Source organism: Dermacentor albipictus, unplaced genomic scaffold (assembly GCF_038994185.2).
Source record: "Dermacentor albipictus isolate Rhodes 1998 colony unplaced genomic scaffold, USDA_Dalb.pri_finalv2 scaffold_31, whole genome shotgun sequence".
NCBI classification, from domain to species: Eukaryota; Metazoa; Arthropoda; class Arachnida; order Ixodida; family Ixodidae; genus Dermacentor; species Dermacentor albipictus.
The window spans coordinates 1,097,565-1,124,057 of NW_027225585.1; the positions used below are offsets into that span (position 1 = coordinate 1,097,565).

A 26,493-nucleotide genomic window follows, 5' to 3' on the forward strand; every position below is an offset into this window, starting at 1 on the left:
GGGCTAGTTGGTTGCTGGCTTGATGGAACATGGTTATAACAGCGCATTTTGAGGACCTAACACAGAAACAGCGGAGGCAGCCATGGCAGCAGATTCGGCGACTGTCCTGTGTGCATCTTTTCGGTGTCCTGTCCTCAAAATGCACCATTATAACCATGTTTGGGTCACTGAGTATGGGGCAATGTGTGCATATGTACTGCTTATCAACAAACCTCTTTCACACCTACAGATGTCATTGTAGATGCAGAACTGGGTAGGTACCATTGTTGACGCCGACTTGGAGCATTGGGTATTTGCCACTTGGTCTGTGTTGGTGCTCATTGAATTTCTTTGCTGCCATGTCAGGTCACTGAGCCAGTTGGTGTGTGCCGCTTTTGAGTGAACGTCTTTGATGCCAACTTGGGTAACTAGATACTATGCGCCACTGGGAATGTGCCACTCTACAATGACAAAAAAGATTGCTTAAATTTCTCCCATGCTGAGGAGAATCGAACTAATGTCACGAGGGTTCCTCAAGGACAGCGACACCACGCAGGCTGCACCACACAAAGGCACTGGGTATGTGCCGCTCTTCAATTAACCTCTCAGCAACTTTGATCACTGAGTAAGCGCCACGGGGTGTGCGGGAAGTGAGAGAACGTTTCTCAACACTCGCTGGCGTGCCATATTCTCGGCAGCACCACTAAATTTCGCAGCGGGTCCAGTAAGAAGCATGACAGAAGGCCTGTTGCTGCATGATGCGTTTGTCAGTGTTAGCACACACTGTCGCCCCATGCATTTCGGAGGCCATGCGTAGGCTTCGTGGGGGTGGTGTTAGATGGTGCCGTGTGTTCTTAAGGAAGCACAAAGGAGGAATCGTTCCCGCTGCAGTACACACCCCATACATAACTTATTTCGATGGTGGCAATACATGTGTCGCTAGATTAATTCAGTGCTAAACGCATTACCGTCGGCAATCGTAGTGAGATGGGTACTGCCAAATTTTTTACTAGTCAATTCTCTGCGGATTGAAAGCGCTCAAGGCCTTGCTAGCATTACACTGATCTTGCCAAAAGCCAGCGATGCTGCCAAGGAAGGCTTTCATTTCGAAACCGAGTCTTATAAATTTATAAGATTGATCAAACTGGCCAAAAAGCAGCAGGCTGTGATGGCAATGAGAGTAAAAGTAGTGATGCGATTCCGTGTACCAAAGGCTGAAACTTGCTACATTTGCTCAAAAAATGCATAATTTGTGCAGAGACTTCACCAATACGTTATTTTTATGTTTATTGGGGGGAAAAAGTCTGCAAGCATCCACAATTCATTTACTCCCTCATGGTGCCCTTTTGATGGGTTGTGGATGCTAACGAACAGGTGTGACGATAATGTGGTGCAATATCTCTAAAGGCCAGTAGCAGTCGATTGCTGGAGCAGCAATTACTAGCAGACCGAACAATGCCTTCACTGCAACTGAAGGTTGCTGCACTGTGATGAGTAAGCAAATTGCAGTTTTTGCTGCTTGACAAATACAGAATCTAACTTGGCATGTGCGCAAAGAATTGCCATGGTTAACCACTTACACATTAGTTGAAAGATACATTGTTGTTGCCCATCACCACTGTCTAAGCTTTACTGATAGCTTGTCACGATGACTATTGTGTCCACCAATGGTATATACGTCCTGTATCAACATGCTTTCATTTCAGGAAGAAATGTGTATATTACTCGAGATCAGCTTGAAAATTAGGTTTATGACAAATGCTTGTGGCCATGCTGGAATAACTCGCACAAACCTGCACCAGAGGGGACAACGCTACGAGAGTGTGATGGCGGCACGTGTAGTGCCGCCAGGGGTGAATGATCGGGGGTGATTTTCTCAAGTGAGCGCAGCGCGTCTTCGTAGTCACTGACCGGCAACGTACCGTAGAAACCCGCGTATAATACGAACCCGCATATAGTTCGAGGTGAAATTTTTGGGACGCAAAATGGAAAAAAAAGTTTTATCCGTGTGTAATACGAGTTAGGGAAACTCGAGGAAAACATTTATTTAAATTGCACTCAGCACTTCAATTGCTGTCTTCCTCAGCTACGCTTTCTTCGGATAGTTCCTTGTCAAACATATCTTCCCAGAGGTACTCATCCTCTGTGCCATCGAGCGTGTTGGAGATGCCACATTTCCTGAATGCACGATGCACAAGGTCCTCTGGTATCCTGGCCCATGCATCCATAATGCACTTGCCTAGCGACCCAGTCTTAAACATTCTGCTTCCTTCCGTCCGCACAGGACACGCGCTAATGGAAATAAGAACGCTTCATCAGTGCAAATTATGCACTTACTGAAAACCTACGCGGTTAACCTTAGAAATTTCGAAAATGCTTCTAAAGATAAATAAGGTTAACTAATACACTCGTGCGTTACTACAGACCTCTCACCGATAACCTCGACGCTTCAGCTTACTCACAAGAAAGAAAAAAAAGCCAATCTACTCATTAACACCTCACGAAATTAAAGGTTTACATTTCTGAGCTGCTCAAACGAAAACATAAACAAAGCTCATACATTACATATTGAAAGAAACTAGTCTTAAATCGCGAAAATTTTCAAAGGCTCAAAAAAAGGAAAGAACACAACATGCTTCACTTCTACGGAAGCTGTCTTGGTCTCTCATTCCATACGTTTACGACGGATTCATACTTTTGAGCCATACTCAAGGTAGTCGCAGTTCGAAAGCTATTGTGGCTATCCAGGAACAACAAAAGGGTGGACACACTATCAGCTTCTTCAAGACGTTACAGTCTCCTGCCAATTTGCGTCCTGGCGCCACGCTTTCATCACGAACTCGACTGACCGCGTCACGACTCCCTATCACCTCATCTCGTCTTGCCACCTTGCGCTCCTTCGCCCTACATGCTGCACTCTGAAAAGGACGACGAAAAATCGAGGAACATAACTTCCCCGTGCCATTTGTCCGCGTCCGTGCAGAACATGTTTCTCGGTCTCTTTTCGACCGGTGGCTCGAACGTGCTTGATGTGCCAATGTCGTCAACGATGACCACACCCTTCTTTTGTTCGCGCCCTGCCTTTTTGCGCCCTGCCTTTTTGCGCCCTGCCTTTTTGCGCCTGTCGCCGACTTTGGCTGCGCTACATTATTCACCTCATTCTGATCTTTACGGCGCTTCTTTCTACGGCACTTTCTCTTTGAAGTCCCTTTCGTGCCGCTTTCTCGCGCCTCGTGCTGGCCGGTACACATCTCGTCGGCCCGGATCGGTATCCTACCCGCACAGTCTGAGTGATTTTTCTTTAAATCAACTTTCTCTTTGCCTCGACTGGCGGACAGCTCAACCAACTCTGGAACAACGCAGCAGTCTTTACTCGAGCTATACAACTTGTGCTTTTGCGAACCGCCCTCTACTGCATTGCCCAGCTCAAGCTGTGCATCGGCACACAACTCGTCGGTCTCGATCGCTGTCTCACGCGCACAGTCCGAATATTTCATAACTAAATCATACTTTTCTCGGCTACCTAGACTGGCGGACAGCTGCCCCGATCCCTGAACAATGCAGTTGTCTTCCCTTGAGCTACGCAGTTGCAATCCTGCGTACTGCCCTCAACTGTATCGTCCAGCTGGCACTTCCCTTCAGCACGCAGATCTGACTTGACATGGGTGCTCGCGTCTGTCGGGTCAGCAGTACTCTGTATTTTGTTAACGACTTCGTTAACATTACAAGCGACGCACAGGCGTGGTGACTGCCCATTCATTCACAGATGGCCTAGTTGTCTCTACAGTGCTCTGTTGGCACAGCACCCCGTCGTTCTCATTACAGCCTTTAACAGCCTCTGTTGCGACTAAGGCGTCGTTAGCAGCTAGCCCTTTCCATTCACCTAGGAATGTGCTGCTAATCTCCTTCTCGTGCTTTTGCTCACGCTCATGCTCACATTCTTGACGCTCACACTCCCTATCACGTTCTTGACGCGCATGCTCCCGTTCATTCTCACATTCTTGACGTTTAAGCTCACTCACACGTTCCTGACGCTCGCGCTCACTCTCACATTCTTGACGCTCACGCGTTTCTTGTGTCACCTCCCAAGCAATCTTAATGCTTTCATCATCATTGCCACTATCTTGAATTGCTGTTATGATAGCTGGCTTTTTCATCTGTTCATCCGCTTCACCTCCCAACTCGTCACACAACAACAAGTATGACCTCGGCAACCTTCTACGATTCATGGCAGCTGCCCCGACTGGTGGTTAGAACTGTTTTCCTAAATAATTTGTGCAAACGCACAATGTGAAACGAATTCCCAATTTCTAGAACTATCAAAATAAACACGCAACATTTGAAGTCTGGCGAATAAATGTAGCACCACGCCATCTGGTTCATCGGTTTGCTGTTCCCGGTTCCTCAGAACTCCCAGGGTTGAAGGCTCTTTCTTCTTCGCTGTTCTCAGTTCCTCACAACTTCTTTGGACGAAGGCTCTTTCACTGTTCCGGGTTCCTCAGGACTCCTTGGCTCGAAGGCTCTTTCTTTTTCGCTGTTCCCAGTTTCTCAGGACTTCTTTAGACGAAGGTTCATCCCACCGCTGCCACCAGTTATTGGATCTTGCCATTGAGTTCGGGAGTTGGCCGACGTTGAGGAGGAGTTTGAGATGAAAGCTGGAGGTTTTTTTACATTATTTACAGTAAGAATACAAAGAAATGACCAGTAATAAAGTCATTGATGGCCGGCAGCAAGTCTGACGCTGCGACCTGTGGCAAGAAGCCCGAAAGAGATGAAGGAATGAAAGAATACTTCTCTCTGCTCCCTGTCTCTGGCTTTTAACCCCTTCGTTGTCTCGTGGTCATGCCATTTTCAGCCAATCGTCGAGCCCGCTCAGGTGTCATCATTTTCAGCCAATGGTAGGCGCCCGTGCAAGTGCAGTCACATTTGCCTCAGGGGGTTGCTCCAAGTGCTCCACTGTTTGAGGGATGACTTGCCACTGGTATTGCCTCCAATCTTGCAAGCTCCATCACAATCTGTGGATGGGGGTTGTTTTCGAGCGACCTTTCAGAGCTGCAAAACAATTTCTCTCTGGAACCATGCCAGGCTCCCGTTGCACTTTCGGTAAGAGTCAAGCAAGAGCTCCACCTGTGGCGCATGAGGTGGGAGTCACCCACTTGTCTGACAGGTCCGGGAATGTGTTAGACGCGCTTGTGCGCACCTTAATTGGGTGCAACGGCAATTTGATGTGGTCTGGCGAACTCGAAGGATGCCAGGAAAAGGGTCCGTATCTAACAGTAGTCATGGTAAGGAAAGTGGGTGCTGCTGAACTGTAAGTGCATCAGATGTTCGTTTCATTGGTGATTTTATGTTGTAGTTTGTCACCCGCCTGGCCTTTGTGCAGTCACAGAAGAGTAGCTCTGTCCGCATGACGTTCAGACAGATGCTGCACTGCAGGTGTTAAAAGGAGCGATAGTGTTCGGTTCAAGATTGGTAGTGGGCTGCAAATGCAAAGGTGATTTTTAGACATGGCTCCGTAGTCATATGAGCTATTTGGCAAGAAGTGGAGAAGCACCCATTAGTCATGGTAATTAAAGTCAGTGCTGCCGAACTGTGTCAGATGTTCATTCGGTTGGTGGTTTTATGTTGTTTAGCACCTGCCTGGCCCTTGTGCATTCGCAGAATAGTAGCTCTGTCCACATGACGTCTGATCAGTGTCTTGGTCACTCAAGTCTGGTTGTTGACTGCAAAAGCAATGGCAATATTTAGACATGGCTCCGCAGTGCACTGCTGCCGAACTGTGTCAGTTCATCAGTTGTCACCAGATGCACTATCCATGAAAAGTTGCTGTTGGCTCTCAGCCCGCACTATTGCAGTTTTCTATAGGTGGCCACCACACACAACCGAAGCACCCTATAGGAAGAGTGGCACGGGCATCACACGCCAACTCTGTGAAAACCACTGTCAAAGAAGAAGCTCCATGTCGCTTACAAAACACAATGTTTCTTTTATATGCATGAGCATTTTTGTGCCTTTCTACTGGGGAAACTTGTCCGACCGTCACATAAGACGATCGCTTTCAACATACGGGTCCGCAACAGTGAGCGAATTGACATTCATGCTGCCTCTTGCTTCCATGTGAACTCATCATTATCATCATTAGCCCGTTTTATGTCCACCGGAGGACGAAGGCCTCTCCCTGCGATCTCCAATTACCCCTGTCCTCCGCCAACCGATTCCAACTAGCACCTGTGAATTTCCTAATTTCATCGCTCCACCTAGTCTTCTGCCGTCCTCGACTGCATTTTCCTTCTCTTGGTACCCATTCTGTGACCCTAATGGCCCAGCAGTTATCTAACCGGCGCATTACATGACCTGCCCAGAATCAGGTTATTCAAGACAAAAATGGGGATAATTACATGGTAAGTATACAGTCGCCGACTGATTTTCTGGACTCGAAAATTTGGGCATGCTTGATTCGGTCTGCTTCGCAGCACCTCCATTCTCCCCATAGACCATAATGTATCATCATCATCATCATCAGCCTGGTTACGCCCACTGCAGGGCAAAGGCCTCTCCCATATTTCTCCAACAACCCCGGTCATGTACTAATTGTGGCCACGCCGTCCCTGCAAACTTCTTAATCTCATCCGCCCACCTAACTTTCTGCCGCCCCCTGCTACGCTTCCCTTCCCTTGGGATCCAGTTCGTAACCCTTAATGACCATCGGTTATCTTCCCTCCTCATTACATGTCCTGCCCATGCCCATTTCTTTTTCTTAATGTCAACTAAGATGTCATTAACCCGCGTTTGTTCCCTGACCCAATCTGCTCTTTTCTTATCCCTTAACGTTACACCTATCATTCTTCTTTCCATAGCTCGTTGCGTCGTCCTGAATTTGAGTAGAACTCTTTTCGTAAGCCTCTAGGTTTCTGCCCCGTAGGTGAGTACTGGTAAGACACAGCTATTATACACTTTTCTCTTGAGGGATAATGGCAACCTGCTGTTCATGATCTGAGAATGCCTGCCAAACGCACCCCAGCCCATTCTTATTCTCCTAATTATTTCCGTCTCATGATCCGGATCCGCCGTCACTACCTGCCCCAAGTAGGTGTATTCCCTTACGACTTCCAGTGCCTCGCTGCCTATTGTAAATTGCTGTTCTCTTCCGAGACTGTTAAACATTACTTTAGTTTTCTTTATGCAAACTAGAAGTGAGGCGTGCAGACAGGACACAAGAGTAGAGAAGTGGACAACACGAACGTGTGGACACGAACGTGTGGAGAAGTGGACAACACGGCGTTCGTGTTGTCCACTTCTCTACTCTTGTGTCCTGTCTGCACGCCTCACTTCTAGTTTGCATAATGAATCCTTACCAACTAGCTCAGCTTTCTGTCGTTCTAAGCTTCTTTTTTAGTTTTCTGCAGATTAATTTTTAGACCCACTCTTCTGCTTTGCCTCTCCAGGTCAGTGAGCATGCATTGCAATTGATCCCCTGAGTTACTAAGCTAGGCAATATCATCAGCGAATCGCAAGTTACTAAGGTTCTCTCCATTAACTTTTATCCCCAATTCTTCCCAATCCAGGTCTCTGAAAAGCTCCTGTAACCAGAAGAGGGTTATAGCGCCGAAAAAACACAACACACAGCAAGCGAGACGTCTCGCTTGCTGTGTGTTCTGTTTTGTCGGCGCTATAACCCTCTTCTGGAAACATGCACCAACTAGCCCCCCAACAAGTATTACTCAGTTACCTTCTGTAAACATGCTGTGAATAGCATTGGAGAGATTGTATCTCCCTGCCTGACGCCTTTCTTTATTGGGATTTTGTTGCTTGCTTTATGGAGGGCTATGGTGGCTGTGGAGCCGCTATAGATATCTTTCAGTATTTTTACATACGGCTCCTCTACACCCTGATTCCGTAATGCCTCCATGACTGCTGAGGTTTCGACAGAATCAAACGCTTTCTCGTAATCAATGAAAGCTATATATAAGGGTTGGTTATATTCCGCACATTTCTCTATTACCTGATTGATAGTGCGAATATGATCTATTGTTGAGTAGCCTTTACGGAATCCTGCCTGGTCCTTTGCTTGACAGAAGTCTGAGGTGTTCCTGATTCTATTTGTGATTACCTTAGTAAATAGTTTGTAGGCAACGGACAGTAAGCTGATCAGTCTATAATTTTTGAAGTCTTTGGCGTCTCCTTTCTTATGAATTAGGAATATGTTAGCGTTTTTCCAAGATTCCGGTACGCTCGAGGTCATGAGGCATTGCGTATACAGGGTGGCCAGTTTCTCTAGAACAATCTGACCACCATCCTTCAACAAATCTGCTGTTACCTGATCCTCCCCAGCTGCCTTCCCCCTTTGCATATCTCCCAAGGCTTTCTTTACTTCTTCCGGCGTTACCTTTGGGACTTCGAATTCCTCTAGACTATTTTCCCTTCCATTATCGTCGTGGGTGCCACTGGTACTGTATAAATCTCTATAGAACTCCTCAGCCACTTGAACGATCTCATCCATATTAGTAATGATATTGCCGGCTTTGTCTCTTAACACATGCATCTGATTCTTGCCGATTCCTAGTTTCTTCTTCACTGTTTTTAGGCTTCCTCCGTTCCTGAGAGCATGTTCAATTCTATCCATATTATACTTCCTTATGTCAGCTGTCTTACACTTGTTGATTAACTTCGAAAGTTCTGCCAGTTCTATTCTAGCTGTAGGGTTAGAGGCTTTCATACATTGGCATTTCTTGATGAGATCTTTCGTCTCCTGCGATAGTTTGTTGGTATCCTGCCTAATGGAGTTACCACCGACTTCTATTGCACACTCCTTAATGATGCCCACGAGATTGTCGTTCATTGTTTCAACAATAAGGTCCTCTTCCTGAGTTAAAGCTGAATACCTGTTCTGTAGCTTGATCTGGAATTCTTCTATTTTCCCTCTTACCGCCAACTCATTAATCGGCTTCTTATGTACTAGTTTCTTCCGTTCCCTCCTCAGGTATAGGCTAATTCGAGTTCTTACCATCCTGTGGTCACAGCAGCGCACTTTGCCGAGCATGTCCACATCTTGTTTGATGCCAGGGTTAGCGCAGAGTATGAAGTCTATTTCATTTCTAGTCGCGCCGTTCGGGCTCCTCCACGTCCACTTTCGGCTATCCCGCTTGCGGAAGAAGGTATTCATTATCCTCATATTATTCTGTTCCGCAAACTCTACTAATAACTCTCCCCAGCTATTCCTAGTGCCTATGCCATATTCCCCCACTGCCTTGTCTCCAGCCTGCTTCTTGCCTACCTTGTCATTAAAGTCGCCCATTAGTATAGTGTATTCGGTTTTCACTCTACCCATTGCCGATTCCACGTCTTCATAGAAGCTTTCAACTTCCTGGTCACCATGATTGGATGTAGGGGCGTAGACCTGTACAATCTTCATTTTATACCTCTTATTAAGTTTCACAACAAGCCTTGCCACCCTCTCGTTAATGCTATAGAATTCCTGTATGTTACCAGCTATATTCTTATTAATCAGGAATCCGACTCCTAGTTCTCTTCTCTCCGCTAAGCCACTGTAGCACAGGACGTGCCCGCTTTTTAGCACTGTATATGCTTCTTTTGGCCTCCTAACTTCACTGAGCCCTATTATATCCCATTTAGTGCCCTCTAATTCCTCCAATAGCACTGCTAGACTCGCCTCACTAGATGACGTTCTAGCGTTAAACGTTGCCAGGTTCATATTCCATTGGCGGCCTGTCCGGAGGCTATATAACAACTGCCAAAAGTTCAGACACCTTGCAACCTCTCATCTGATTTTTCGTTCACTCCTTGAGCCATCTCGATCGAGAGCACCATGCACCAACTCAGACCGGTGCATGGTTCCACTAGCTGAGTGCCATTTTTGTTTTGAACGGTGCCTCCTTGCTGCCCCACGAATTGGCACTACTGGAAATCCCTGCTCATCATCATCGTTTCTGCCTGGTTCAATAGAGTTGCTACAGCAGTTTCGGTCTCAGCTTAGTAAGCCATGTTAAGACAATCCAGCAGCTGATTTGTTTGTTTCTTCGTGCACGACTACAACGAATGCCTCCTTTACTAGATGCCTGCCGCGTTGTCCGGTAGCTCGGTTCTGGGCCCTCTCCCTTTTCTCTCCTCCGCGAAACGGCAACAAGCGCCTCTCATGGTGAACGCCTGCAACTTGCGATCACGGGCTGCGGCCTCTGAGATTAACATGGCATCTGTCACCGTCTCGGAGGCCCGCGATAACGCTCGCTAACAGAATAACGCGCCGGCGGATGCATTCAGCCGTTGCTGTGACATCCGCCGGAAGTAAAAAAGGCAATGAGCACCGCCTCACGAAACTTATGCTGAACTAACTTCAACTAAGGGAAACGCCGCTACAATGGGAAAGCGAGCAACGCGGCGGGCATCTAGTAAAGGAGGCATTGCTACAGCACGACGCTGCGAGTAGGCTACGTTTTTCGTTTGTACGACTGGTGTCGGCATGACAGCATGGTGTTGTTTGCTTTGTGTGCTGTGTCGAGGTTGCGGTGATCCAACGCGGCATACGGAAACATTGTGTCAAGTGTCTAATGGCACCGACAGTGCCCGCGCAGACTGCGCTGGGGCATGCCGGCAAGCGGGTGCCGGGAGGCCTAGGATTTGTCGCCTTCTGATGTGCTCTCTACTGACGCACGTTCTGCGGGGACCTGCGCAGCGGTTGCATTGCGATTCCGGACACCGTCTCATTTGACACTTTCGCAGGTGCTGTATTGCTGTACTAACATGCGCAGAACTTGATGACGGCGAGATCATTCGTCAGGTTTCTGCTGCACCGCTGGACGATGACTCCGAGTGGGAAGATGACGCACCATGTGCTACACTGCCGTCGCATGCGGAGCTAGTACAAGCAGTGACTTTGCGTTCAGCTGCCTATAGTGATCATACGACCTTCTCCGAGATCCAGGCTTATCTGATTGCGTGTAAACAGAACAGCGTGCAATGGCGCATTGACGATTTCTTCAAGCCTACTGCCAACCCTAATTAAGTGCGTGGAAATAAAGCATTTCTTTCTTTTTTTTTCTTAAACTGCTTTTTCGGACACCTGTTTATTCGGACATTGCCGCAGTCCCCGTGAAGTCCGAATAAACGGTCGGCAACTGTATACAGAAGAGGTCCCGTAGTTAGAAACTGAAATGGGAGCTCTAGTGCATGATGACTAGAATAAATAAAACAACAATGGCAACAAGTGAAATTTCCGATAATAAAGGTTTTAAGAGACAAAGCATAAATGAACAGAAAAGCAGCAGATGAATGTATTAAGCAATAACAAGGCTTTGGATTAGACAACAAAAGGTGGAAGTACAAAAAATTGCTTAAGAGGAAAAAAAGTTTTTAAAAAATGCGAGAGACATATAGAGAAACAAAGTGAAAGTTAAAAATGTAACGCATAGTACACTCAAACGGGAAAGTCGGAGGAAGCTAAAAGAAAATGCTTAAGTTTTGTACGAAACCTGTGAGCTTTGAACAATTTTAAAGGGAATGGTAATGTGTTCCACAGAGATAAAGCTGAAAAATGTAATAACTGCTTACCATAGTTGATGCAAACGATGGGTAAAATGAAGTTCATATTTCCTGCAAATCTAGTATTATTTACATTAGTAAGGGATGTCTTTGGTATGATGGTTACTGGAATATTATTGTTTAATGCCGTAAAAATAAATATGGCCAGGTTATATTTAACAACATCAGTCACATTCAAAATATTATGTGCATGTAACAGCTGATTTGCGCTAATGCTACGAGGTGAAAAATGTTATCAGTCGACTACCTCGATTTTGAATGACTTGCAACGAAGTTAGGTGACTGTTATAAGTATTTCCCCATGATTCAATGTTATAGTTAATATGAGAATTAACAAAAGCATAATAAAGCGACTTGAGAGTTGAAAATGAGAAATATGGTCGTGATTTGATTAAAATGCGTATTCTGTATGCCATCTTCTTTTTCACATTAGCTATGTGAAGGTGAAATTTAAGATGCCGATCAAATTCCACACCTAAATAGGTGCAATGATCGGCTGCAGTGATTAGGTGATTGTTGATGAACATAGATTGAAGGAGCTCAGACGATCGCTGAGCTCCTTATTGGTCTTATTATGGTTAATCTGCAGCTTGTTAAGTTGACACCATGTGGAAATTTTCACGAGATCATCATTTAGCTTACGTGTTACAGTGGAATCTCGATGATACGATCACGGCTGATACGAATTTCTGGATGATACGAATTTTTCTGTGGTCCCGGCCGAGCCCCATTACTTTGCAACGTGTTAGAGAATGGTTGTTACGAATCAATTTTCGACCCGCGTCGGTTGATACGAAAATTACCAAAGACATTGGAAATTTGAAAGTGTGCTTGGCGAAAGCCAGACGCTGCTGCCGTCTGCGCCCCAATTCATTCGCTTTGGTGTTCGGCGATATCGCCTGTCGCTGCTGCCGCTTTCGTTCTGCTTCCCTGCCTTTGGTACCCGGCGATCTAATCAGTCGCTGTTGGCGTTTCTTTTCTGCCTCCCTTGCTTTCGCATCTGGTGATATGTTCATTCGTGGCATGCGCATTCGCTCCTTATTCTTCTGGCGTTTGGTGTTGGGGGAATCCGGCGTCCGTTGGCGCTTCCCCGAACCGCATGGCGCGCAACACGGGCCTCTCACTCGACTGCAACGAAACGGCTAGCGAAGGAGCGGCGGTGCCACCGCCGACGAGCGCGCGCCCGTTCTACCGCTACTGTGTGACGTCACGGTTGCTATGCGCAGCTGCGCCCCTGACCGGCGCGCCGGTTGCTAAGGAGGGGAGGAGGTTGCGCCGCTGCGCGGAGGAGAGACCACAGTTGGCACGATTCCAGCGCACGGATGGACGCGACCGCGAGCATGAGTCCCACCGATGGCAGTGAAAGAGAACAGCGCGCAGTTACGCGATTTCTCCCTCTCTCTTTTGGTGCGGAGGCGCGGACGCGGCGCCGGACAGCGCCGGGGCTGCGACTGGGCGCGAAGAGTTTGAAGCGGTGGCACTTGTGTTCTTTTGTGCTTTTCTTCATTTTCCGCGTGCCATTGGACGGAGTGGCTGCTGTGCTTCGGGCCGCGTTCTTTGTGTTAGACGTGGGCGACGGCGAAGGACCCATCACCGGCGGCTGAAACGCTGCGCATGCAGCGTTTCAGGCGTGCGCGAACGAAATCGGCAACGACACGTGCACGCGTTTTTATGGATTTGAACAAAGTCTGCTAATTGACCTGACAAAAAAAAAAGAGGCAGAGGACATTAGAGAATTTTCTACAACAAATAAATCCTGTTTACGTACTTGTGTCTGAGTGAGTTCACCTCTGACTCTGATTTAGCTAGTTTTAATTGTTTCGATGATACGAATTCGGCTAATACGAATATTTTTCGTGACCCCGTGAGATTCGTATCATCGAGATTCCACTGTAGTACAATTGTTAGAACTAAATATAGTAGTATCATCGGCGTAAAGAATACACTTCGATGAGGAGAGGCAACTAGGCAGATCAATAATATAAATTAGGAAAGTAGAGGACCTAATATGGACCCCTGTGGTATTCCAATGTTAGTAGTAGCTTTTTTAGAGTAGTACCCAGAAATGTTAACGACTTGCTTTCTATTTTGTAAGTAACTGCGGATTAGAAGTAGAGGCAGACCAATTATTCCTATGGCCTCAAGTTTAGCACAAAGAATTGTATGATTAAGTGTGTCGAAAGCCTTGGATAGATCAACGAATATCGACGCTGCAAAATTACCATCGTCAATCGCTTTTCTAAGATAATCAGTAAGAGAAATAAGTGCTAGATTTTTTTCTCTTGATGTGAATTAGAATATCGTCTATACCTGTTTGCTCTCTGATGCAAACAGCTATCTTTCTGTCTGTTAACATTATCCCTAGCAATCTTCATTCCATCGTCCTTTGCGCGGTCCTTAACTTGTTCTCAAGCTTCCTTGTCAGTCTCCAAGTCTCTGCCCCATATGGCAGCACTGGTAGATGCACTGATCTTCCTTTTCAATGATAATGGTAAGCATGCAGTCGGGCTCTGACCATGTCTACTGTATGCACTCCAACCCAGTTTTATTCTGTCAATTTCCATCTCATGATCAGCGTCCCCTGCGAGTAATTGACCTAGGTAAATATACTCCTTCGCAGACTCTAGAGGCTGACTGGTGATCCTGAACTCTTGTTCGTTTGCCCGGCTGTTGATCATTATCTTTGTCTTCTGCATGTTAATCTTCAACCCCACCCTTGCACTCTCTGTTAAGGTCCTCAATCATTTGTTGTAACTCATCCCTAGTGTTGCTGAACAGGACAATGTCATCTGCAAATCGAAAGTTGCTGAGATATTCGCTGTTGATCCTCACTCCTAAGCCTTCCCAGTTTAATAGCTTGAATACTTCTTCCAAGCAAGCAGTGAAACGCATGGGAGAGATTGTGTCTCCTTGTCTGACCCCTTTCTTAATAGCTATCTTTCTACTTTGGGAGAATTAAGGTAGATATTTTCCAAGATATCTGCGCAAGCGTCCTGTACTCATTGATTACGTAATGCCTCTATGACTGCTGGTATCTCTATGAATCAAATGCCTTTTTGTAATCTGTGAAAGCCATATATTGCCATACTAAGCGCCAAGAACACAGCACACACGAAGCTATCAGCACTCAGCATGCTGTATCCTGCAGATCGCTTTCAAGAGGGAGCCCGGGCTGCACAGCCACGCTGCCGATACCGGAGTACAGTTGATAACGGTTCGCATCAAGAGGAGGCAGCGTCATCGACCACATCTATGTACAATGTTTACCAAACGTGATACTGTTACTGTTCAATTACGTCACATACCGCACCACACATCGGCCAGTGCTCATCTTCCATGAAGCAGCATCATCATCCTAACGCACCATCAGAAAAAACGCAACAAAAAGAACCAAGCAAGAGACATTGTATGTAATAAATGTTGTATATATTTGCTTCACTTGCAAAACCTCTTGTCATTCTATCGCATGTCGACACCCTCTGGGAGTTACCTATAACATGAGTGAACAGTTCTACTACTCGCCTCTTCTTGATCAGGGTTGCAATGTGGGCTTGTTGGTACTGCATCTTCAAGGGGAGTATGGTAGCGCGATTCAAAGTCGGGACAAGAGAAGACACAAAGGGACACACACAGCGCTGTGTGTGTCCCTTTGTGTCTTCTCTTGTTCTGTCTTTGAATCGCGCTACCATACTCCTCTTCTTCATCGTCTCATGCTGGTCTCAGTTAACGTTTCGGTGTTGCAGCCACGCTTCTCTGTTTCACGATTATTTCGCCATGTTTCTCACAGTTGTACCAAACACAGCAGCATGTGACGACGAAACAGACAGTGATCAGTAGTAAATGCTTGTGCGTCATTTAGATAACTCTCACAGGAGATTCTGCATGTAACTTTGTTTGTTTACGTTCCTTGCTGTGGACACCTCAGTTGTCTCGCTGCAGGCGGACACCTGAACTATTTCAAAGTGCAAGCATGTGTAACAACACCGTACTGAGAGTATGACCATGTGACATCCCCATGAGCACGGAGGTTACAGCAGAACTGATAGTTAAGCGAGTTGGTACGAATTTATAGTGAAATATTTTGCACGCACAATCAACAAGGACCCAGTGAAGGGGGACACGAGCGCTTACGAGCGGGACATATGAGCGTACTGAAAGTGCTCATGTGTCTCCCTTCACTGTGTCCTTGTTGATTGTGCGCGCAAAATATTTCACTATTAACGGAGGTTACAATTCTCTGTGCACGTACTTAGTACTGCCACACAAAGAAGTGCGAAAGAAGTAAGAGATGCACCGCCATTGCTAGGCAGCACTTGTCTTGGCAGAGCGTGCGTTCGCGAAACCTGATGCTTAGTCACCTCTGCAATGAGGGGGGGGGGGGGAGAGGCCCCTTTCCGTATTTTTCTCCATCGGTGCGGTCTCTGGTTTTTTGAACCCATGCGGTGCGGCATCCATTTTCTGCAGCTTGTCCTCTGCTGGCCTACTGTGCTGGCTGCTGTGAACGGTAAATGGAAATCTAGAAATATAGATTTCTGAATATTTATTCATAATGAGGTCCTGGTAATATGACACGGAAACTAAATAATGATCATTATTCTGAAGTTTTTAGTACGGAAATATTTTTACATACAAGCTGTAAGCAGTCGATTTCCGAAAAGTTTATGTAGTGTTTGTCTTCAAGGGGAGTATGGTAGCGCGATTCAAAGAGGGGTTAAAAGAAGACACAAAGGGACACGCACAGCACTAACTTCCAACACTGTTTATTATCGAAAACCATGTCGTACTTATACACTCAGACAACATGAGTCACAGCCACGTGAACAGATTTACAATCGCAGCGATACATTTTGTGATATGTTAAGCCATGCACAAAAATTTCAGTTCTTTTTCAGAGAGAGCCAATGATGGTTTGCTGATACATGAATCCCCTAGGGCATCAATCTGTTCGGCTTCTATTATAAGTCTAGTGAGTTCGCACTTATTTCTACCGGTAATGATTGTTGATTCGAAGAGAGGGAAGCACTTATGTTGCTTACAATGAAGGGAGAGAGACCCATCTGATACAAGTTTGTCGACTTTATTTTTGTGTTCGCGCAGTCTATCATTAATGCATCTGCCCGACTGTCTGACGTAATACTTCCCACACCATAAGGGTATACGATATATTGAAGTCTTACATTCTCTAAACTTCTTCCTGTGTCTAACTTGGCAGCTAGGGGCACTTTCTTTTTTGGTCTTGTTTTCCTGCATAGGCTGATTAGTTTGTTGGGTGCTGAAAAAACCACATCAGTGTTACCTCGGCGGGCAATTTTCTTTAGGTTGTGTGACAAACCGTGGATGTAAGGTATCACTGTTGGTCTTTTTTTCTCTCGGTTACTACTTCCTTCCGCTCGTTCAGCAGTCCCTGATTGCTGCACTTGCCTAAGTATTCCCTCTGCAACTGATGCCAGTACATGATTGGGATAACCTGCTTCATGTAGCCGCATGGCCTGTTGTGTGAATGCTTCGTCAGTGCAATGATGGCATGAATCGCGCTACCATACTCCCCTTGAAGATGCATTACCAACAAGCCCACATTGCAACCCTCGTAGTGTTTGTAGTAACAAAATTTTATGGTTAGGCCTGCTTTTCGAAGTCATTTGAAATACCCATGTTTCAAGAACTTACCACTTGTGTTTAATGCTGCTCACCTTGTTCTCACCTGACACTCTCAGTTCGCATTTCTTTGGGCTGCTGTGGAGGTGGTATCGCAAGGCTTGCTGGTATTTAATATGTAGACTCCTAAATGACTTGTTACTTGCACAACTCGGGTGCTGCACTTGGCCACTTACGTTTTTTGAGTGCCTTGTCGCCTTCCAATTCCTTGAGACTGGTTTATTTATCTGCAGGTGCTGTTGATGTGGTCCTGACATCTTCGGCTGCCGTTCTTTTGCAGCAGGTGGGTTCAAGTACTGTCACCAGCAAGTAGAATGCATTTTTTCGTGTGAATTTGACTTGTACATGCAGTCAGTTGCCTGGTTACCTGCCAAAGTGGCTGCACTATAACTCTACCCCTGCACTCTACTGCTACCAACTCCTGCGTGCTGTTTTTTGAAAAGCTAAAATTTGAGATCTTCAGAAATTTTCAGTAAGGTGGATGGTTCTTAATGGCTTAAGTACAGTAAAACCCCGTTGATATGTTTTTCAAGAGACCGCGGGGAAAGAGAATGTAACAGCCGGGAAAATGTAACAGTGAGGAAAGTACCAAACCACCACAGCAATGTCAGAAACAGCTCTGAATGGCTGCCAGTACAGTTATTGGACATCTTGGCTAGACTGTGACTGGACACAGTGCATGACAGCAGCCCCTTTTAGGTCTTAATATGCTTCGCCGCATAACGCGACTGCATTGTGGCAAGCTGACTATGGGAAACTGATGACAATCAATTTCACCGAGACACCCTTATCAGGACTGACGATCGCATACTTCCCACATTTCAGGGCGGGGCCATGGGTGTCATGGAGTTTCTTACTAGATCACCTAGAGCGAAATCTGGCGCTGTTGCATGCGGGAATGCCGCAACATGGTGGCTTCCGATTCTCATCATTTTGAGAGCCCGGACACTTTGAAAATGCGCTTGGCTAGCACTGTTCTGTCTGTCATATTGGTTTTTAATTGCTTAGTAAGACAGCATGTAAAGAGCCATTTTAGCTTTATTAATACACAAAACCATGTTTCATTTACTTGAGGGCCTGCGCTTGGATGTAAAAAGTATCGGTGGGCCGCTAAAGTTGGAGGACAGACTACTAGTTCCGTGCTAGCTTTCCGGTTGGTTCTTGCTTTTCTTTGCTTGAAAGGTGTAATAAAGGTGAATGGAAACCTTTTATGTAAATTTTATTTCAAAAACATATTCTGTGCAGCCATATCCATCTTTTAGGCCAAGCCTCGCTAAACACCAGCCAACCCACACTTCACACACCCATATGCCACCAACCGCCATTCCCATGCTGGCACAGCGCCCATTAGAAAACTCCTATGGACTGTGGCACGAAATTTTCCTTTAGGTAATATTGTGAGAAACTCTATGAAGGTTAACCACAAGTATACATTTATCATCTTCGTGCAGCAAGTGACAGTAATTCTTCCTCTGTCCAGTTTACATGGCCGCTGCATTCACATGCAACATAAGATCAAATGGGAACATAATACATAGAAGTCAATGGGCTTCAGTATGGGACCGAGGAATGTATTCAGTCCAGGGCACCAGAAATTATCTTTGCAGCAAATAAAACACTACAGCATAAGAAAGCTTTGATGAAGTTGTGAAAAAGTTGCAGTTTCGCCTGAAAGTTGCAGTTTCGCATTGATTGGAGTAGCAAATTAGTAGGCAGCTATACCAAGTAAGGATAGTAGTTTTATGGTCTGTATTAGCTTGTGAACATTCGCTAAACAACAAGCATGGTGCCATGCGCGCACAAGCAAATATGAATGCATCACACTCGATGACTGCGAAAACTCGCTGTCAAAACGCTGGAGTGAGGAAGCATGGCAGCAGCAGCAAGTGAATTGACCTCCGTGCTGCCTCACGCTTCAATGCAAACTAAGCGACGAAAACGCAGCGCACACGAAGCTACCGGCACTCTGTCCTCATTGCAGATCACTTTCAAAATAGGGCTTGTTCGGCCGCGCCACACACAGCAGCCGCTGGAGCCCCTGTGTGCTTGATATCTGTGGTCAGTGAAGTGAAAATGGCGACAACACTGTTGCGCTTTCACTATAAGAGCTCATTAAAAAAAATTCCCGTCTGTCAATGCAACCTTAGAACGACAGAAAGCTGAGCTAGTTGGTAAGGATTCATTATACAAAATAGAAGTGAGGTGTGCAGACAGGACACAAGAGTAGAGAAGTGGCGTTCGTGTTGTCCACTTCTCTACTCTTGTGTCCTGTATGCACGCCTGACTTCTATTTTGCATAATGTCAATGCAAATTCTGCACCTTTAATTTTTTTCTATCAGGAGCGTGGGTGCATTTTATATATATTGTTGCGAGGTGGAGACAAGCACGAATGTTGTTCATGCAAGGCGAATGCTGAAGGCACCAGCTGACACTAGAACATGTTGGCCAAATCACCCCAGCAACAACACTTCTTCGTCATCGTCTCTTGTCTGCTCATACTGTTCTGCATTGCAACACTACACCGCCAGGGTTGGAGCGCCGACCTGGCGCAAGCGATTGATTATGGCCCAGCAAAGGCACGCACTTAGGGCTTTAAACGGGAGACATGAACAACATCAGTTCTTGGCTGTATGGACGATGGGCCTGGCTCTTTGGGAGCAATTTCATACGTCACATCCGAAAGCTGTCGCAGGATTCGGTGGGGACCTGAATATCGCCACAGAAGTTTTTCCGATAGGCCCACACGACGAGATGGGGACCACACGAGCACGAGGGAGCCAGGTAAATACTGCACGTCCCCATGGTGCGTGTCATAACGAGACTTCTGGGTAGCCTGGGTATCAGTGAGGTGAGCGCAGGCAATCTGATGGACCTGTGCTGCCATAGAAATCACATCGCAGGCATAAGCGGTGTGCGGCTGCGTGACTTGTGGAGGTACAGTGTCCAGGGGCAAAACGTGATCACGGCCAAACAGTAGATAAAACGGTGATAACCTGCTATGTCATGGCGGCACGAATTGTAAGCGAAGGTGACATATGGCAGAGCGATGTCTCAGTCCTGGTGGTCTGGAGAAACGTACATAGGTAGCATATCGGTTGCACTGTGAGACTGTTAGTCTGTGGATGGTACGCAGTGGCTATTTGACGTTCAGTAGAGCGTAGGCGGAGGATATCATCAATGACCTTTGACAAGAAGTAACACCTGCGATCTGTGAGGAGCTGACAGGGAGCACCGTGGTGCAGGGTGACGTTGTGTAGGAGGAAATCCGCAACGTCAGTGGCACAACTTGTAGGCAGAGCTCCTGTAATGGTGAAGTGCCTGGTGTAATCGGTTGCAACCAGAACCTATTTGTTGCCTTTAGGGGAGAAAGGTAAAGGGCCAAGTAGGTCGAGTCTCACGCAGAAGAAAGGCTCAGTAGGAATATCGATGGGCTGTGAAAGCCCAGCTGGAGTCATTGAAGTTGGCTTCTAGCGTTCGCACAGGTCACAAGCAGTCACATACTGGTTTTAGAGCAGTAGAGGTTGGGCCAGAAGAAACAGCGCCGTACTCGGTCAAAGGTGCGAGTAACACCGAAGATGCCCAGCGATGGGCGCGTCATGGAGTTGAAGCATGGTGCATTGAAGGTGCCTCATTACAGCCAGCAGTAGGTCAGCACCATCAGGGCGCAATTGCGTTTGTACAGAACTCCGTCAGAAATACAGAAGAGACGAAAGGAAGGATCAGGAGTTGGCGAGCTTAACTGATCTATGATGGTTCGCAGAAAGGGATCATGGTGCTGTTCGTCGCCAATGTTGAGGAAACATGCGATGGACATAACGCTGGTGTCGGATTCGAGGTCTGTTGCTTCCAGTGGGTCGACAGGGTGGTGGGAGAAGTAGTCGGCGTCCTGATGTAAACAGCCAGATTTGTACACTATAGAGAAAGTGTACTCTTGCAAGCGCAATGCCCAACGCACAAGACGCCCTGTAGGGTCCTTCAATGTGGAGAGCCAGCAGAGTGCATGGTGGTCAGTAATTACACGGAAATTGCGACCAAATAGGTATGGGTGAAACTTCGCTATTGCCCAAACCAGCGCTAGGTACTCTCGCTCCTTAATAGAATAGTTGCACTCAGCCGGGGACAGAAGATGGTTTGCGTAAGCGATAACGCACTCTTGACCATGCTGAATCTGGGCAAGAACAGCGCCAATGCTGTGACCACTAACATCTGTACGGATTTCAGTGGGTGCCGAAGGGTCAAAATGGGCTGAAATGGGGGAGCTCGTCAAGAGTCTGATGAGTGCTGTGAAGGCTTCGGCCTGCCGCTATCCCCACGTGAAAGTGCCCACTTTCTGGGCATGGCGGCACTGTGGGGATGCGGTTCGCTCAGAATCCGTTTTCTTTCATTGTGCAGTTCTTTATTGGCCTGTTGCTTCACGCCTTTGCTAGGAATGCAGACCTACGCAACTCATATGGCACAAATGATCATCGACACAGGTTTCCATGTGCCACATCATCAACTTCCACCAGAAGCAGAGGCATATCACCTGGCCCGCTCATCGGAGACAAGCTGTGCAGTAACAACTGCCCTTCAGGTGACGAGAACGGCACCACTAGATTGGAGAATATATTGCACTGGGCATGGCGACACTGCGGGGATGCAGTTCGCTCAGAATATATTTCTTTCATCACGCAGTTCTTCGTCGGCCTGTTGCTTCATGTCTCGGCTGGGAATGTAGGACAGACCAACGCAACCTGTACGGCATGAGGGATCATCGACGCAGGTTTTCATGTGCCGCATCATCGACTTCCACCAGAAGTAGAGACATATCACCTGGCCTGCTCATCAGAGACGAGCTGCGCGCGCAGTGACAGCCGTGCCTCAGGCGACGAGAATGCCACCACTAGATTGGATAATATATAGCACTAGGGAATGCTCAACTGGCACTGAGCGCGGCGGCACTGCGGGGATGCAGTTCGCTCAGAATTCGTTTTCTTTCATCATGGAGGTGAGGAAACAGTTTGCACAATGTTTCCGTTCAAGTGACCCATGCTTGATAGTGCTGCCGTGCCCATGGCTTGTGAGCTATACGTTTTGCGTGACTTCATGTTTGAGAAAGCTATTGCTGCTGGGAGGTGATATTGAAACGAACCCAGGACCTGATATAGCTCAAATAGCCAAGCAACTCAAGGAAATAGCCTCAGATATTAAGGATATCAAGGAGGACAAGTTTAACGGTATTGAAAACAAACTTGACCCGCTAAAGAGTCTGTTGCTTTTTTCCGTAAGCAGTTAGCTGACATTTACCGTGTAATTGATAAGCTAGAAGAAAAGGATAGATGATCTTGACGACCGCAGTCGAACCTGATCATATATAGCTTACCTGAACAGGACGGTGAAACAAGTGACTCCCCTGAAAGCACTGACAATAAAGAAATAATACAGGATACCCTAAAATTAGACGCGGTGTCTATTGAGCGAATTCGCCGTTTAGGTAGTCTAGAAGCAGATAAAACACGGCCGGTCATTTTCAAGCTTCAGGATATGAGACAGAAAACAATGATACTAAAAAACTGTTACAGTCCAAACCCGCAATAAAGAAATCGCCGGGGAAAGCAAAACATTTCGCTTTTGCGGGAATTTCGTTAGTGCGAGAATGAGGCAGAAAAGACAGGGAAGGAAATTGGCTTGCAAAAAAAAAAAAAAAAATTATTGCCAAAAGTCAGTCAGCTTACTTTGCCGAGCCTTGCCTTGCAGCAATTTTACTACTCTCGGCTCGCACTGCAAGAAGTGGTTCATTGCCACGTCGTCATCATGCTCACCGAAAAATGATCGAATTACATCGAAGGCATTCAACACATCCCGCGAGTTCGCAGTCCTTTCTTGATTTGGTGTCTGGTAGTCGTCAGCGTCGTTGGCACCTTGGCAAACGCTACTTATGATGACCTCATCAGTCATCTCTTCATGGACAACAACACCTTCATCCGCACGAACGAACTCATCGATGCTGAGGCCATCCGGAACACCATCTGTCACGGCAGAAAGTTCATCCCATGCTTGGGCCAGCGATGGCGGCACTGCGTCGTCAGCACTGTCAACTAGTGCACCTTCAGGCGAATTTTCTTGCGATGCCACTGGATCAGCACATGATGCTTGCCGAGTGGCAATGAAGCCGGCATGATTAAAACAATTAGCTATCACGGCTGGCGACGTCGCAACCCATGCGGCGGCCATCATCTGCAGCGCCATGAACATGTCCACTGCGGTGGGACGCTTCAACTGGAGGTTCAGCAGCAGACGCTGACTCAGCCTCTCCTTGTAGGTGCACTTGGCACTACGAATGACGCCTTGATCAAGCGGCTGCAGCACGGAAGTGCAGTTTGGTGGAAAAAAAACCAAGTGCACGTTTCCCAGTTCCACGTCATCGACATGATGGGCACTGCAATTGTCCAAAAAGAGGCAGACCGATCTGCCTGCCTTCCGCATGTCCGTATCAAAGGCCTCGAGCCAGCTGCCAAATATGGCCCGGGTCATCCATGCCTTCAGTTTCGCGGTGTACTGTACGGGCAGCCGACGATTTCCCTTGAAGCAGCGGGGCTTCTTACTTCTGCCGATTACAAGCAGTGGCCGTTTATCTGTGCCATCCATGTTGGTGCACAACAAAATTGTTACACGCCGCTTGCTGTGTTTCCCCCCGCGGCATTTCTGGCCTTTTAAGTCCAGGGTCTTCGATGGCAGCATCTCGTAGAATAAGGCCGTCTCATCTGCGTTGTAAATGTCCGAGGGCTTGTACTATTCCAATACTTCTTTGTTGGTCAGCAGCCATGACGACGTTGTCAAAGGGTCGACGGCTGCTGCCTCCCCGGAAATGACTTTGGCCACTATGTCGTGGCAGGCTTTGAAACGGCTCAACCAGCCAGCGCTAGCCTTAAAACCAGCGTGCCCGAGAATGCATGCGAAGTCCAGCGCTTTCTGCTGAAGAACTCTGCCAGACAGCGGCACTTTGTTGGCACGCTATTCACAAAACCATGCAAACACCGCCCTGTCAACGTCTGGAAAAGCCGCAGCGCTCACCGTTTTGTTTTTCGCACTCGCACCATTTCCGAGCACGCCGAGAATGGATGCCTTGTTTTTCAGAATCGTCGATATCGAACTGCACGTAATTCCAAATTCTTTGGTGATATCCATTTTCTTCCTGCCCTTTTTAGCTTGGGCAATAATTGCAGCGTTATCGTGCAGTGTCACAAATTTCCTCTTTTTGGCTGGAGGCGGCATCTTAGCAGCTGTCAAAGCAAATGGTCCGATTGGCACAGACACACAATTAACGCACTCTAGCACCAACGACACTGAGCACACGACCATGTGCGGCGGTACACAAAGCCCACTGATACTAAAGCGTCATCCGGGTTATCGGAGCCTGGATGGATGGATGGATGGATGGATGGATGGATGGATGGATGGATGGATGGATGGATGGCGGCTATACCCTTTGTAACAGGCGGCGGCTGGCGCCACCTAGCCTTTTGCTCCCCCTCCTATTTTATTATTCTTTTTTTCCTTTCTTTATATCCTCTTTTCCTTAACCTAGTTTTCACTCCCCTCCTCCCCCCAAAATAACTATCTAAAACAGTAGAGGAAACATTATCTCCCCGGTTTATGGTATTATCTATCCCTTGACCTCCTCCACCAATCCTCTAGCCTCCCCTTCGTTACTGCCACTCTTTTCTCGTCTATTTGCCCTCGTTCCCCGGGAAAACCTAATGCCCCTTCCATATCTGCCACTGTTCCCTCTGCCAGGGTCGGGCAAAGGTCTGTGCATCGCAGCACTATATGCTCGGTGGTCTCCATTTCGGCTCCGCAAGCTGTGCACCGAAGGTCCACGTCTTCAAATTTAGCCCTGTATGTTTTCGTTCTCAAAACCCCCGTCCTAGCTTCGAATAATAGTGAGCTGCCCCGCAAGTTATCAAATAAGAGCTCTCTCTTAATCTCCTGTTTTTGTGACCAATACATTGATAGCGCTGGCTTTCCGAGCATTCTTTCTTCCCACATTTTTCTTTCCGTCTCCTTCACCTCCTTTCCCACACTAGCACCACGTTGGACCCCCTCCCTCGGCTGTAGGTATCTATTCCTCAGCTTCCTCGTTCTGAGTGTAAACTTTGTGTTCAAACTTTTCATGTACAGATATTTGTACACTTTTCCTGCCCACCTTTTTTCCTCCAGTGCTGGGAGTCTCTGTTCAAATTTTAGTTTACTTATTGCCTTTCTACCTTCGAATGACGTCCATCCCATGTCCCCCTGCACTCCCTGATTAGGGGTGTTCCCGTGTGCTCCTAAGCCCAACCTGCCTACCCTTCTCTGTCTCGTTTCCATGCATGCCTGAACTTCCGATTTCATGCACAGTACTGAATTTCCGAATGTGAGGCCAGGTACCCTAACCCCTTTCCATACGCCCCTAACCACCTCGTACCTATTATAGTTCCTAAGTGCCTTGTGTTTCATTACAGCCGAGTTCCTTTTCAAATTTTCAATCAAAATTTTTTCCTGTTCTTCCAAGTACTTTTTGCCCTCGTTTAGCCATATGCCCAAATACTTGTATTTTTCAACATGATCAGTCTTAGTGCTTTGTATTTCCAATGGTTCCCCCCTTTCTTCATCGTATGCTATTATCCCAGACTTCTCTCTACTGAATTGCAGTCCCAATTTTTCTCCCTCCTGTCCACATATGCTCATTAGTTCCTGTAGCCCTACTCGGGTGTCAACAAGCAGTACAATATCATCTGCATACATCAGTCCGGGTAGTACTTGAGCTACCTTCTGCCCTTCCAGCATATAGCTTATGTCAGTTCCTATTGTGCTCTGTTCTAGTCTCTTTTCCATTTGGCTCATGTAGATCATAAACAGCAGAGGCGACAATAAACAGCCCTGCCTGAGACCTCTTCTTATTTTAGCTGGCTTTGTAGTTTCCCCCTCCCATGTTATCTCTACCTCATTATCTGTATAAACTTGTAGGAACTCAATCATCTTTCTATCTTGACCATGTTCCCTTAACTGGCTCCATAACTTTTCTCGGTTTACATTATCATAGGCTCCTCTAATGTCTAAAAAAGCTATCCATAGCGGTTTCTGCCTGGCTGTCGCCATCTCTGTGCACTGTGTTATAACAAATAAATTATCATCTAGCCTTCTGTTCCTTCTAAATCCATTCTGCAGTTCTCCCAAGATCTCTTCACGTTCTGCCCATTCCTCCATTCTCTTTTTCACCATCTGCATTGCTACTCTGTATATGACTGATGTGATAGTTATTGGCCTGTAGGATTTAATGT

The 26,493-nt window shown here is 46.8% G+C and overlaps 1 protein-coding gene across 4 annotated transcripts in view; it reads left to right on the plus strand.

Moving 5' to 3' along the window:
* The window catches only part of LOC135909917 (zinc finger protein ZXDC-like), a 358,875-nt gene that overhangs the window by 292,349 nt on the left and 40,033 nt on the right, over positions 1-26,493 (plus strand). For 3 of the 4 annotated variants that reach the window (XM_065441928.1, XM_065441929.1, XM_065441932.1), the window contains one exon: positions 17,424-17,473. The exons of the other annotated variant lie outside the window; for it this stretch is intronic. In XM_065441928.1, coding sequence (XP_065298000.1) covers positions 17,424-17,473 — 50 coding nt within the window. The remainder of the gene's footprint in view (positions 1-17,423; positions 17,474-26,493) is intronic. 4 annotated transcript variants of the gene reach the window in all.